At 38.7% G+C, this 15,048-nt stretch overlaps 1 protein-coding gene across 1 annotated transcript in view; it reads right to left on the minus strand.

Moving 5' to 3' along the window:
- Positions 1–15,048, minus strand: part of DIAPH1 (diaphanous related formin 1) — an 88,097-nt gene that overhangs the window by 19,568 nt on the left and 53,481 nt on the right. The window contains exon 18 of the mRNA XM_079772013.1: positions 40–138. Coding sequence (XP_079628139.1) covers positions 40–138 — 99 coding nt within the window. The remainder of the gene's footprint in view (positions 1–39; positions 139–15,048) is intronic.

Consider the following 15,048-nt stretch of genomic DNA (forward strand, 5'->3'; position numbering starts at 1 on the left):
CTTCACATTTCAGGTAGTTCAGATCATAGAGTTACTTACAGAGATTCTGGGCCGTTTTTGAATCCAACACCTTTAACTCTTTTACTTTTTTCTTTTGCACAGATTTCTTTTCTTCTCCACCTTCCTGATCTTTCTTGGCTAGAAAGGGAAGATTAGAAAAGCAACATTAAGGACAAACCACATCTGTGCCTTAATGAACTAGTCTTCCATCCTGGAAAGGCCCCTCTCACCCTCTCTATTAACAATGGTCTCCTATTATATTCCTTCAAGGCAAACCTCCTCTTTAACCACCCACCCTTCATTACTGACTTCCCCCTCCAACATAAAAAAAAATCTCATTTTCATTTTTAATAGTTATCAATAATGCTTTCCCACCCACATCTTATCTACTTGTAGGGAGCAGCAAACTTTCTGTAAAGGACCAATTTGGTAAATATTTTAGGTTTTGCAGACCATATGGTCTGTCTCAGCTCTGCCACTATAGCATGAAAGCACTCATAGACAATACATACACAATATGGTTGTGTTCCAATAAAACTTTATTCACAAAAACAGGTGGTCAGCTCGAGGGGCTATAGTTTGACAACCCGTGTACACAAAACTCAGAGCTTATTCTTGTATTATTATTTATTAATTATTGTATTATTTTTCATATGAACTGTAAACCTACAACTATAAACCCCTGTGTATGTGTATATGAGAGAAAGAGAGAGAGAAAACATTTCACCCAAAAACAGAATAAACATTTTTTCAAATGCTCACATATCCAAGAAAGACCATATCTGTGCCATAAAAAAATCAATAAAATAGATAAACATCTAGGAAGACTGACAAAGATAAAAAGAGAGAAGACAGGAAGAAATGGAGTATCACTTCAGGTCCTGAAGCCAGGAAAAGGATAATAAGGGAATACTACAAACAACTTTGTACTCATAAATTGGACAACTTACAAGAAGTGAACCAATTCCTCAAAAAACAAAAACTACCAAAAGTCAACCAAGATGAAATAGATAACTCAAACACTACTTTGAAACCACTTAAAAAACTGAATTCATAATTTAAAAAGGTTCCTCAGAAGGAAATCTCCTGGCCAAGAAGATTCCACTAGAGAATTCTACCAAACATTTAAAGAAAATTAATGCCAATTTTACACAATCTCTCCCAGAAAATAGAAAAGGAGGGAACACTTCCCACTTCATTTTATGAATGCCATTGAATTATTAACTTTAAACAGTTAATTTTGTTATGTGAATTTCACCTCAATAAAATAATTGGTAATTGTTTAAGATATTAAAAATCACTAATTAAATCAGTGAAATTTGAATATGGATTTATATTAGATGACAGTAATATATCAACAATAAATTTTCTAACTGTGCTAACTGAACTGTGGTATGGAAAAGAATGTCCTTGTATTTGGGAAAGGCATACTGAAGAATTTAAGGATAAAGGGCCATGATGCCAGTACTTATCTCAAACAGTTCAGTTAAAAATAAATAAATAAAAGAATACAGTAAGGAAATATAGTCAATAATATTGTAATAAGTATGTATGATGCCAGATGGGTATTGGGAATATCCAGGGGTACACTTAGTCAAATATGATTACTCACTATGCAATACAACTGAAACTAATATAATATGATCCTGAATGTAAACTGTAATTGAAAAATACCATTTAAATTTTAAAAATAAATAAAAAGGAAATGTTCATAGCAGCATTATTCATAATGGCCAAAAAGTGTAAACAACCCAGTGTCCATCAACTGATGAACAGACAAATAAAACGTGGTATATCTATACAATGGGATATTATTCAGCCATAAAAAGAAAAATGGAGTGCTGATACATGTGACAACAACATGGATGAACAATGCAAATATGATTAGTGAAGATGCCAGATGCAAAAGAGCACACAATGTATGATTACTTTGATAGAAAATGTCCAGGATCGGCAAATCCATAGAGACAGAAAGTAGATTAGTGGTTGCCAAATAGGGAAAGTGAAAATGGGAGTGACTGCTTAATGGATTCAGGGTTTCTTTTGTGTTTTATGAGAATGTTCTAGAATTGTAGAGTGGCAGTGGTTGCACCATTTTGTACTGTATAAAAACTCTGGAGTTGTACACTTTTTTATTTGTTTTTTGTTAAGACTCACCGGAGGATATTATTTTCCATTGAATTTTAGAGAGAGTAGAAAGGAGTGGGAGACAGAGAAAAACATCGATGTGAGAGAGACACATTGATTGGCTGCCTTCCGCACTCCCTCTCCCCCATTGGGGCTGAGGATTGAGCCTGCAACTGAGGTATGTGCCCTTGATCAGAATCAAACCCACGACCTTTCAGTCTGTGGGCCAATGATCTAACCACACTACGCAACTGGCTAGGGCTGGAATCATACACTTTAAAAAATATATATATATTTTATTGATTTTTTACAGAGAGGAAAGGAGAGGGATAGAGAGCTAAAACATCAATCAGCTGCCTCCTGCACACCCGCTACTGGGGATGTGCCTGCAACCGAGGTACATGCGCCCCTGACCGGAATCGCACTTGGGACTCTTCAGTCAGCAGGCCGATGCGCTATCCACTGAGCCAAACTGGTCAGGTCATAAACTTTTAAGGGTGAATTTTATAATATGTGAATTATATCTCAAATAAATAAATGCGTGCGCATACACACACGCATACACACACACGCATACACACACACACACACACACAATGGATCAGAGATCGAAATGGAAAAAGTAAAACTATTAACTTAAAAGAATTTGGAAAATTTTTTTTGCAGCATTGGGGTAGGCAAAGATTTCTTAAGAAACAAAAAAGTGCAAACCATGTGGTAGGAAGAATCCTAAGTTGGCCCCCAAGTTTCCCTCCTAGTGCACATACCCTGTATATAGCCCTTCTCCTTGAGTGTGAGTGGGCCTGACCTACTCTGGTTAGCCCTTTTAAACAAGGGTATAGAGATCAGAGATAAGAGAAGTCAGAAAGAGTCAAAGCTCCAGCAGACACTCCCCTGCTGTTCTTGGAGAAGCAAAATGCCATGCTGTGGAGAAGGCCATATGGCAGGGCATAGTGGGAAGCCTCTAAGAGCTGGGAACAGCCCCTACCTGATGACCAACAAGAAAACAGGAATCTATGTCCTACAATCATAAGGAACTGGATTCAACCAACACATGAGCTTGGAAGAGGACACTGAGCTCCTAAAAGCAATGTGGACCAGCCAGAACCTTGATTTCAGTTTGGTGTGACCTTCAGCAAAGGATTCAGCTAACTTGGATTCCAGACCCATGGAAACTGTGAGATAATAAATTTGTTGTTTTAAACCACTCCTTGTGATAATTTGTTACACAGCAATCCTTTAAAATAAAAGGCTAACATGTAAATCAACTGAAGGGAGGAACGACCGGTCGCTATGATGCGCACTGACCACCAGGGGGCAGACGCTCAATGCAGGACCTGCCCCTTGGTGGTCAGTGCGCTCCCACAGGGGGAGCGCTGCTCAGCCAGAAGCCAGGCTCATGGCTGGCGAGCACAATGGTGGTGGCGGAAGCCTCTCCCACCTCCACGGCAGCGTTAAAAATGTCTGACACAGGGAGCGGGCCTAAGCTGTCAGTCAGCTATCCCCTGAGGGCTCTCGGACTGTGAGAGGGCACAGTCCGGGCTGAAGGACCCCCTGAGTGCATGAATTTCGTGCACCGGGCCTCTAGTAGAAAATAATGAAAAACATTAAAAAATTTGACAAACTGAATTTCATCACAATTAAAAACTTTTATTTTCTTTGAAAGACACTATTAAGAAATTAACAAACAAGCCATAGACTGGGGAAAAATGTTTGCAAAACATGTTTGGTAAAGGACTAGTACCCAAAACATATAAACAAGTTTCATGACCCAACCATAAGAAAAGAAAGCCCATTTTTAACAACAGGCAAAAAGTCTGGGTAAACACTTCACCAAAGAAGACATAGATGGTAAGTAAGCACATGGAAGGATGCTCAACATCATTGGCTTTAGGACTATGTATTAGGAATTAAAACTAAGCCCTAACCCATTAGATCACTAAAATTAAAAAGCAAAACTAATTATACTAAGTGCTGGATGCAAAATACCTGCAACTCTCACACACTACTAATAGAAATGGAAAAAAAAACACCCCACACAAAACAGTACATAAAAAACAAAACAAATAGTACAGCTACTTTGGAAAGCAGTTTGCCAGCTTCTTATATAATCAAATATACATTTATTGTAGCATATGACCCAACAATCCCATTCCTACGTATTTTCCCATGAAAACTGAAAACAAATATGTCCATACAAAATCTCATATGCAAATGTTTCTATTGGCTTTATTCATAATTGCCAAAAACTAGATCCAACCCAAATGTCCATCAACTAGTAAATGGATATAATACTCAACAATAAAAAGGAATGAACATGCATACCACATCATGGACAAATCTCAAATACATTAAGATAGGTGAAAGAATACACCCTTAAAAGGCTACTTAGTGTATGACTCCATTTATATGACATTCTGGAAAAGACAAAACTCTAGGGACAGAAAACAGATTAGTGGTTTCCAGGTCTGGTGGTCAGGACAGAGAATGAACAAATGGGCAGGAGAGAACTTTTTAGAGTGATCAAAATGTTCTCTATCATGCTTGTGATAGTTATATGGCTGTATACATGTCAAAAAATCATGTAACTGCACACATAAAAAGGGTAAATTTTACTATATGCAAATTATACTTTAATAAACCCGACTAAACATATTGTATCTTCGAGTCAATAAAATACAGTAAATAGGTCTACAATAATTATGAGAGTGATATTGATAGAACATGTGAAGTTCTTAATAATTAATAAAAAAATAGTGAGATTCCATAAATAAATACAAAACATTTAGTACATGCTAAAGTAGAAATTTAGATCAATGAAAAAAGGATGGTCTAATCCAGGGTTGGTAAAGACCAGAAAGTAAATATTTTAGGTTTTGTTGGCTATACTGTTTAAGGTGGAACTATTCAACTCTGCTGGTGTAGTATGAAAGAAGTCATAGACAATATGTAATCAAATGGGCATGGCTGTGTTCCAATAAAACTTTATTAACAAAAATGGGGTGGCCATAGTTTGCTGACTCTGGGTCTAACTAATAGTATTGGAAAAACTGACTCTCCATTTTGAAGAAAAATAATTAGATATTAACTTTATGCTATTCATAAAAATAAATTCCAGATATATTAAACATCTAAATGTTAAAACTAGAAGTACGATTCTGAAAAAATGAAAAATTCCCTAAGAATAAACACAAAATCAAGATGGTACAAAGTAAAAGACAGACTGATTTGATTACATGACATTTTAATTGTTCAATGTTGTGAAAATCATCATAGAAAATATGAAAAGAAATGAGAATTTCCATTTCTACCAATGGAGTCAAGTCTCCTGTGAAACACATCTTAAAACGCTGGTGTAATGTTTTAAAAAATCACTCTAAAAGCATGGAAGAGCTGACAAGACGGTGATGACCTATTGCCAAAGAGGTAAGCAAAACACTGGAGCACTGTCCCAATGCCAGTTTGATGGCTTCGTGCACTAAGGATGGACAGGGGTCAAGGTCCAGTTTCTGTCTAATGTGGAGACTCTCACATCAGACTCTCTCTTCGTTAGCTAAGAACCCAAAGGCTACATCCTAAGAGTAAAAGTGAACACAATAGGCCTGTAGTTGGAAGCCCTAGAAAGCCTATATTCTAGAACACAGGGAACCAGAGATAGATCAAGCCTTTCCAAAACCACAAACATTGGCACAGCTCACTCACTTGACTGAATTAAGGTGATCAGCTCCCACTCTCATCTGTTTAGAGAGGAAAAACCAAATAGGAACAGACCAAGGAATGATCCAGACATTGGAGATAGCCAACAAGGATTTTAAAGTAAATATAGTTAACATGTTTAAGTATACAGAGGGAAAAATAAAAATAGATGAAGATGGAGAAGTTCACCAGATAAATAAAATTTATTTAAAAACTAAATCAATGGACATTCTAGAATTAAAGACTATTATAACTGAAATTAAGAGCTTGATAACTGGGTTTAACAGGAGACACAGTAGAATTAGTGAATTGGAAGACAGGTTAAAAAAAAAAAAAGATACAAACTAAAGCACAGGGATAAAAGATGAAAAGCAACAAAAAAGAGTGTAAGGGACATGTGAAAAGGACCAACATATGAGTAATTGGAGACGCAGAAAGAATTAGACAGAAGCAGTTAACAATACGGTAGTATGCATGTAAAAATTTGTTAAGAGGGTAGGTCTCAGATTAAGTGTTCTTACCACAAAAAAACAGAAATCTTTTGGAGGTAATGGATATGTTTATTACCTTCATTGTGGTGATATCACAGATGTATGCATTTGTCCAAACTCATCAAAATGCATATATTAAATACCAGTATATGCACATTTTTGTAAAATATCTATACTAATAAAAGGGTAATATGATAATTAGACTGGATAGACCAGATGTCTTCTGAACGCACTTCCTGACAAAGCGGGGGTGTGGCCAGCCTGCAAACTGCCCACCGCCCCTCACCTAGGCCGGCCCCGCCCTGCAGCAGGGACCCCCACCCTGATCTGGGCCCCCCTTCAGGGCAGGCCAGCCAGCCCCCACCTGTGCACCAGGCCTCTATCCTATTAATAAAAGGGTAATATGCAAATTGACCCTAACGGCAGAATGACCACTGGACCGCCGAAACCGGTTTGGCTCAGTGGATAGAGCGTCGGCCTGCGGACTCAAGGGTCCCAGGTTCGATTCCGGTCAAGGGCATGTACCTTGGTTGCGGGCACATCCTCAGTAGGGGGTGTGCAAGAGGCAGCTGATCGATGTTTCTCTCTCATCGATGTTTCTAACTCTCTTTCCCTCTCTCTTCCTCTCTGTAAAAAATCAATAAAATATATTAAAAAAAAAAAAAAAAAAAAGAATGACCACTGGACCAGTCACTATGAGGCGCACTGACCACCTCCTGGTCCCTTTCCCTGGCCAGCAGGCTCCGATCGCCTGATGGCCACCCAGGCGGGGTGGGGCCAGCGAGCGGGCGGGAACAGCCAACTTCTTGATCCCTCACCCCACCCCAGCCCCCACCATCAGGCACTGATCACCTGATGGTGAACGGGGAACTGGGGTGGGTGGCGGTGGGGGGCGGGGTTGGCTGTGGGCAGCTGGGGAAGATGGTGCGCTGGGCCTCTAGTACTTCAATAAAGCTGGAGAAGAGGTGGAAATATTGACTATGAAATGTCAGGGAGCATGAGAGGAGTCACAGGCTTTCAGTCTAAAAGGGAAACTTTAGAGAGGCAGAGAGATATGCTGAGAGTAAAATATTAAAAATAACAAAAACAAACCACATACGCACACACACATATACACACAAAATGGAGTGCTGTGATATTCACTGCCAGAAATTTGGAAGCAAAATAAAATGCCAAAAAAAAGTAGACGGAAGCAATAAAGAGAAAATAGCTGTGAACTTTCCAAAAGTGAAGAAACACTTCAATATACAGAACCTAGATACTCAGAGAATCCCAAGGATAAATACAAAGAAAACTACACCATGGCACATCATCACAGTAAAACTGTTTTAACCAGAGAAAAAAAATTCTCTAAATAGCAGTGGATACAATATATTACCTTCAAATGAACAACAATAACACTGACAGTGGAGTGTTTTTTTTGTGTGTTTTTTTAAATATATATTTTTATTGATTTTTTACAGAGAGGAAGGGAGAGGGATAGAGAGCTAGAAACATCGATGAGAGAGAAACATCGACCAGCTGCCTCCTGCACACCCCCTACCGGGGATGTGCCCGCAACCAATGTACATGCCCTTGACCGGAATCGAACCCGGGACCCCTCAGTCCACAGGCCGACGCTCTATCCACTGAGCCAAACCGGTTTCGGCTGTTTTTGTTTTGTTTTTTTTAAAGAGAAAAACACACCCAGTGGTTAGAGCATCAGCCTCCAGACTGAAGGGTCCTGGGTTCAATTCCAGTCAAGGGCACATGCCCAGGTTGCAGGCTCGATCCCCAGTAGGGGGCGTGCAGGAGGCAGCCGATCAATAATTCTTTCTCATCATTGATGTTTCTATCTCTCTCCCTATCCCTCTCCGTTCCTCTCTATTTTTTTAAAAAGAGGAAAACAAAAAATACCCTTCAAAAATATAGATTAAATAACGATATATCTAGACAAAAATGGAGAATTCATTATCAATACACTTTAACTAAAATAAATACTAAAAAGAGTATTTAATTCAGGCAGCAGAAAAAGAATTACACAGAAATGCAAATAGGAAGGAAAAACACTGTGTTTTTAAGTGAATATGGATATTACAAAATGATAGCAAAATGTTTGTGGGGTTTAAAACATGTAGAATTAAAATGCATGATGTCAGTAACTCAAAAGAGAATACGTAGTGCATAAAGTTAAAATGTTTTAAAGTTCTAGCATTGCCTAGAAGGTTGTAAGTTATCGTTTGTATTAGACTGTAATACATGTTGTAATTTCTAAGGTACCCCCAAAAAGGACAGTAAAAAAATGTATGACTAGGGGAAATGTAAAATAAAATTTTAAATGAATCCAAAAGAAGGCAAGAACAGAAATAGGATGTAAGTTAAAAAAAAAAATCAAACAGAAAACAAATAGCAATATGGTATACATCAACTCAAATGGATTAAACATTTTGCAGTGAAAAGACTAAGATTACCAGACTGAATTCAAAACATACACACTAAATATGTTCTGCTTGCAAAAGACACACCTTAAATAATGCCACAGAAATGTAAGATAGTAGAAAAAAATTTGCTAACCAAAAGAAACCTGATGTAGCTATACTAATCTTACCTTATAATAGACAAATATGCAAATTGACCGCACCTTCACTACGCCCAAGCCACGCCCACCAACCAAGCCACGCCCACCAACCACGCCCACTAGGAAACCGTTGCAGGGCCGTTGGGGTGTGAGGCTTTCCCGGCCTTGGGCACCAGCGGTAGCCTGCACGGATCGCAGGAAACCACTGGGGGTCGGCTCCTGCGTTCCGTAGCAGGGATGCTGGGTGCCGCCGAGCCCAAGGCCACCGCCCGGGGCCAAGCCCCGACCCTGAAAGAAGGCAGAAGGCGGTGGCCACAGCCAAGGCCTGGGTCCCCGGTGCCGGCAGAAAACTGGTGCAGGCAGCCAGGTGAATGAAGGTCTATTGCACGAATCTTTGTGCAAACGGGCTACTAGTAATCAGATAATGATTTCATCTCTAATAATGCTAGTGCTTTGAACAGACACAACTCATAATGATAAAGGGTCAATCCACAAGATATAATAATTCTAAGTCTAAATATATCCTAATTTTGATAATTATACTGTGGTTATGGACCTGTTATTGTGAAATGCACATCAAAGGATAAAGAGTTATTTATCAGTTTGTAACATACCAAAATGTCAAAAATCTTCCCTCTGAGATGAAGAGCAAGAAAAAAATATTCAATATCACCACTTCATTAAACAGCATTGGTTGAAGGTCTGAGCCAGTGCAATAAGGCAAGGAAAAGAAACACAAATTCTAAGAATCAGAAAGGAAGAAATAACACTTATTTGAAGATGATGATTGTCAGTATAAAAACAATCTAAACAAATCTATGGATAAATTATGAGCAAATAAACAAAAAGAAGTAAAAAATAATCATGTAAAATATGAAATATCTAGAAATAAATTTAAGAAAAGTTGTGCAAGACCCCTCACTATGGAGGAATATAGCTTTATTGAAAAACATTAAAATGGTAAGTAAATATAGATGGATAATTCATAGATTAAAAGACTTGATAATGTTAAAAGGTCAATTCTTTCCAGATTGCTTCATATAGTCAGTAGAATAAAAATCTCAACAGGCTCCTGTTTTTGTTTTTGTTTCCTTCAGGTTGTTTTTTTTTTAAGTTGACAAGCTGATTCAAAAATTTGTATGGAAATACAAAGGGCCAAGAAGAGCTAGGACATTCATGAGAAAGCAGCAAAAAAATGGGAGATACCAACATATATTATAAAATCATAATAATAAGATCATGTGATATCAGCATTGGGATAGACAAGATGACTAAAAGAAGAGAGTACAATCCAGAAAATAGACCCATGCATAAAGGCTCTTGATATAGCAGACTGAGCATGTCAAATGACTGGGAAAAGAACATACTTCCCAATAAATGGAACTGGAACTAAGTGTCCATATGAGAAGAAGAAGAAGAAGAAAAAAAAGAAATTGCATCCAAAAGCAAAGAAATCAATTAAAAACCTTAATGTGAAAGGCAAAACTATAGGATTAATTATCTTAGTGACTAAAAGACTTCTTAAACAAGACACAATATGTATTAGTCTTAAAGGAAAAGATTGATAAATCTAAGCACTTTTTCATAAAAAACTTCTGTTCATCAAGACACTGTAAAAAAAAAGGTGAAAAGACAAGCTACAGAGTCAGAGAAGATGTTTGTGATACACTTAAGTGACAAACAATATCTAGAATATAGAAAGAATTCCTTTTGTTTGGAATATCACCATTTGCAACCCTAATGAACTAATAGATCTATGCACTGAAAATCAATAGCTGCTAACATTACAGAAGGGACAACCAGTCATTATGTGCCCTCTGAAGAGAAACCTAATTCCTATTATGAAGTCTTGGCAAAAAGACAAATAGAGCCTGATTCTGACTGAACCTCTAGATTCAATTACCAATTTACAATAAATAAAGGACACAGAAACTACACTACGGGAATACAATTACAAAATCCATATTATGGGAAACTCCACGGGACAAGTGATATTGTTTTTACAACAAATGAATTTTAAGAAAAAGAAGAAGGACCTATAGATTAAGAGAGACAAAAATGAAATTTTAAAATACAAGCAAAACTAAATTAGTGTTCAGTAATATAAACTTGGGTGATAAAAAATAAAGAAGTGACTGCCAATCAGGACAGTGATTTCTCTTAGAGGGGAAAACGCATGGGGGTTCCTAGGTTTTCTATCTCCTGACATGTGGCGTTTACAAGGGTATTCACCTTGTAATAATTCAAAGTTGCATATCTGGCTCTATGTAGCTTTCTGTATTATTATTATATTTAACAATAAAAAGTTTAAACATTAAAAGAATACCTAGCCCAACGGGTGTGGCTCAGTGCTTGGGTCAACCCATGCACTAAGAGGTCAGACCCCTGGGTTGTGGGCTCTATCCCAAGTAGGGGGGCATGCAGGAGGTGGCCAATCAATGTTTCTCTCTCACTGATGTTTCTCTCTCTCTCTCCAAAATTCAATAAAAATATATTTTTAAAAAAGATGACCTAAAAATTAGGTAATGATAATTTGGAGGAGAAAAAGGAAGCGTAGTAAGAGAAGTATCATCCTCACTTTTCTAGCAGGGAGGCAATCGATAAAAAAATCTTCCATTAATAAGTCAAGAAAAATAGGCAAAAGTATATTATTTTTTTAAAGTATTACTATACAACAGAGAATGACTGTCACTGAGACTGATAAAAACTTTTTTTTTTTTAAAGAAGGGGTTAGCATTCTAGGTAAGAGATGAGGGAATGACAAGGTTAGAGCAAGGTTGAAGACAGACAGAAATAGATGGATTTGAGAATTCTCATAAAAAGAATCAAACAGGCTTGGTGTAGACAAATATCAATTCTAGTTTAGTAGATTTGTTTCAAAGTGGTATGAGTCAACAAAACTGAAGGAACTAATGCATTGTAAGAGCAAGCAAACAAGTAAATACATTGTGCATAACAGGAGCCAGGTAAAAGCAAACCATGGTGTTAAGTCAGGATAGTGGTTACTCTAGGTCAGGGGCGGGAGGATTAAGTCATCAGTTGTAACTGGAAGTGGACACAAGGAGTTTCCAGTTCTTAGTAATGTTCTGTTTCTTGATCTGGGTGTTGATTGCATGGATATAAATTTCATTTTTAATTTTGTGAAAATTCATTGACTCGTACACATGATTTGTACACTTCAACTTGAAATAAGAAAAATACACACACGATTTTGATTATAATATAAACACTACATATACAGTATAAGTAGACTACAAGGGAACATGGACAAATCGATTTGTTAAAGGTAGTGAGACAGTGTAATTATGTGTACATTTTTTTTAAGTTGTCACCCACCAGGGAACTGAGAACGAGAAAACAGGCATGGGTCTGGACACCACCTGTAACAGTTTCATATCCTTAGACAGCTGGCTGTGCTTATGCTTTCACACTGGGTTGGGGGAGGGAGGGACCCCAAGGACAACCAGCAATAGAGTCAAATGTAGAACCCACAGGATACTCCCATTAGCAGCTGTCTCAGCCCTGTTAGAGGAATGGTGCATTAATTCAGCGTACAATTTTATAGCATTTAACATATAACCTATCAATGCTTGGGTTTCAGCCCTCATTTTGCCAGAGCAAGGATGAAGAAGTAGGTACAGACAGCTTCTTAGCACAGAGGAAAGGAGGAGAATCTTATTTGCATATGTCTGTGACTCTCTGCTGAAAATACAGAAAAGAGACCCTTATCACTCAGTTGACTCTTTGGTAAAAAGGTGAGTTAATGCCAGGGTTTCTAGCACGTTTCCAGTTGCTGCAATCCTGACCTCTTCAGCAGATTCAAAGCACTTCTGCTAATGGGAACTACGGCTTCCAAACTGGCACACAGCCAATCTAGTCTCCAAGGACCAGACTTCACAAGTGCCCTGCCAGCCTTGCCAAGAGGTCAGACCCTGCCACTTCCCTTCTGTAACCTGTGCCCTCCCCAGGAGCAAGGGAACAGACTGCCTGTTGTGACTGCTAAAAGTCAGAGTCACTGACCCATTTCGGGAAGGGGAGAACTGAGCATCAAGCAAGAGCTTTCATCTCATCGTGTGTATATAAGTCAAACTCAGAGGTAATCTCCAAAAAGGTCATGGGGAAGAGTTGGGATGTTATAATGCTGAAGCCATGGAAGAATTTTCAAACATACCCACCCCCAAAATTGTATTTTTTTCTTTTTATAAAACAGTCTATGAAGTGCTGCTAACTCATTAGGTCTGATCAGGGAGACAGTGGTGGGAAGACCAAGCTGAGGATCTGGAGTCACCCTAAGGATGCAGCTATTACACAGCATGTAAATCCAGTGTCCCAAAGCTTAACAAGTCTTTAATTCCTAGGAAAGACCATGGTTCACTTCAACCATGTTCTCTATTAACAGAAGTCTGAAAACTTTTCTAAAGACTTTGGGCAACAGGCCACCATGTCAGGAGAAATAAGCCACTTTCGCCCTAGCTGGTTTGGCTCAGTGGATAGAGCATCGGCGTGCAGACCAAAGGGTGCCGGGCTCAATTCCAGTGAAGGGCACGTACGTCGGTTGCAGGCTCCTCCCCAGTCCGAGCCCTGGTTGGAAATCATGCAGAAGGCAACCAATCGATGTGTTTCTCTCACATTGATATTTCTCTCTGTTGTTCCCTCTCTCTAAAAACCAATGGAAAAATATACTCAGGTGAGGATTAAAAAAAAAAAAAAAAAAAAGAGCCACTGTTCCAGTAAGAGACTCCAGCCCTTCCTCCCCCTGAAGGCTGCAGAGCATTGCCCTTCACTTCCTCTGCCATCACCTCGGGGAAAACCCTAAAGATGGGAGGCTCTGCTCTATGAAGAAGAGAAGTCTGGCTCTGTATCTTCTGTGTCCTAACCTGAGAGATCCTCCCTATTTCCTTAAGAAATTAAGTCTATAAATAAATTGCAAGATTAAAAAATGAGAAAGACAGCACAAAGTGGAGAGGGAAATAAAGACACATCAACCAAGTGCAATGTATAAATTTTGTTTGGCTCTGATTCAAATGAACAAATGATTTAAAAAAATTAGTACTATACGATAACGAGAAATTTAAACATTTTAATATCTAATGATATTTTTTAAAGCCCTTATTTTTTTATACACATTCTGAACTACTTAAGAATTAAATGACATGACTAACTATGACATACTTTAAAATAACTGGGATGGCAAGGAGGGGGGCTGATGCAGGTAGATAAACAAGACTGGCCATGAATTAATTTCTAAACTAGGTGATGGGAACACAGATATTCATACTATGCCCTTTATATGTATACTAGAGGCCCAGTGCACGAATTCGTGCATGGGTGGGGTCCCTCAGCCTGGCCAGCAATTTGTCTTGCCCATTCCCAGGGGGAGGGACTGTGGGAGGTTAGCCAGCCAAGGGAGGTTGGCTGTGGGAGCGCACTGACCACCAGGGTGGAGCTCCTGCATTGGGCGTTTGCCCCCTGGTGGTCAGTGCGCATCATATTGACCAGTCATTCTGTCGACTGATCGTAACAGTCACTTAGGCTTTTATATATATAGATATTGTATATGTGTTTGTTTTTAATCCTCACCCCAGGGTATATTTTTCCATTGCTTTTTTTAGAGAGAGGGGATGTGGGGGAGAGCAAGGGGAGAGAGAAACATCAATTGGTTGCCTGCTGTATGTGCTCCAACAGGGGCTGGGGGATGAACCTGCAACCAAGGTACATGCCCTTTGCTGGGAATCAAATCAACAACCCTTTGGTCCGAGGGTCGATGCTCTAAATGCTGAGCCAAACCGGCCAGGGCTGTTTGTTTTTTTTAATTTTCAAAATAAAAACTTTTGTAAATGATTGTTTTCCTAGAGTCATCAAGGCATCTAACTCTTCTCAGACAACTAAGTGAAAAGGCCTTTTCTTGGGCTGGAGAGAGGGGGTGGGTGGAGGTGAAAGAGAGTACAGGGGGATAAATTGTAATGGAAATAAATTGTGATGGAAACAATAATAAAATAAAATAAAAATTTAAAAGGCCTTTTCTTCTTAGCTGATCCTATAATTGAGAATACCATCCTAAACATCTATGTAATAAAAACCACCTAAACCTGGGTGTAGATTCTCAGTGAGACAGGGTGCTCTGCCTGCTGTCAGAAACTAGCTCCCTGTCACTGTTAGGTGTTCAGCAGCCAGTCG

This window comes from Cnephaeus nilssonii, assembly GCF_951640355.1.
Source record: "Cnephaeus nilssonii genome assembly, chromosome: 5".
Taxonomy (NCBI): domain Eukaryota; kingdom Metazoa; phylum Chordata; class Mammalia; order Chiroptera; family Vespertilionidae; genus Cnephaeus; species Cnephaeus nilssonii.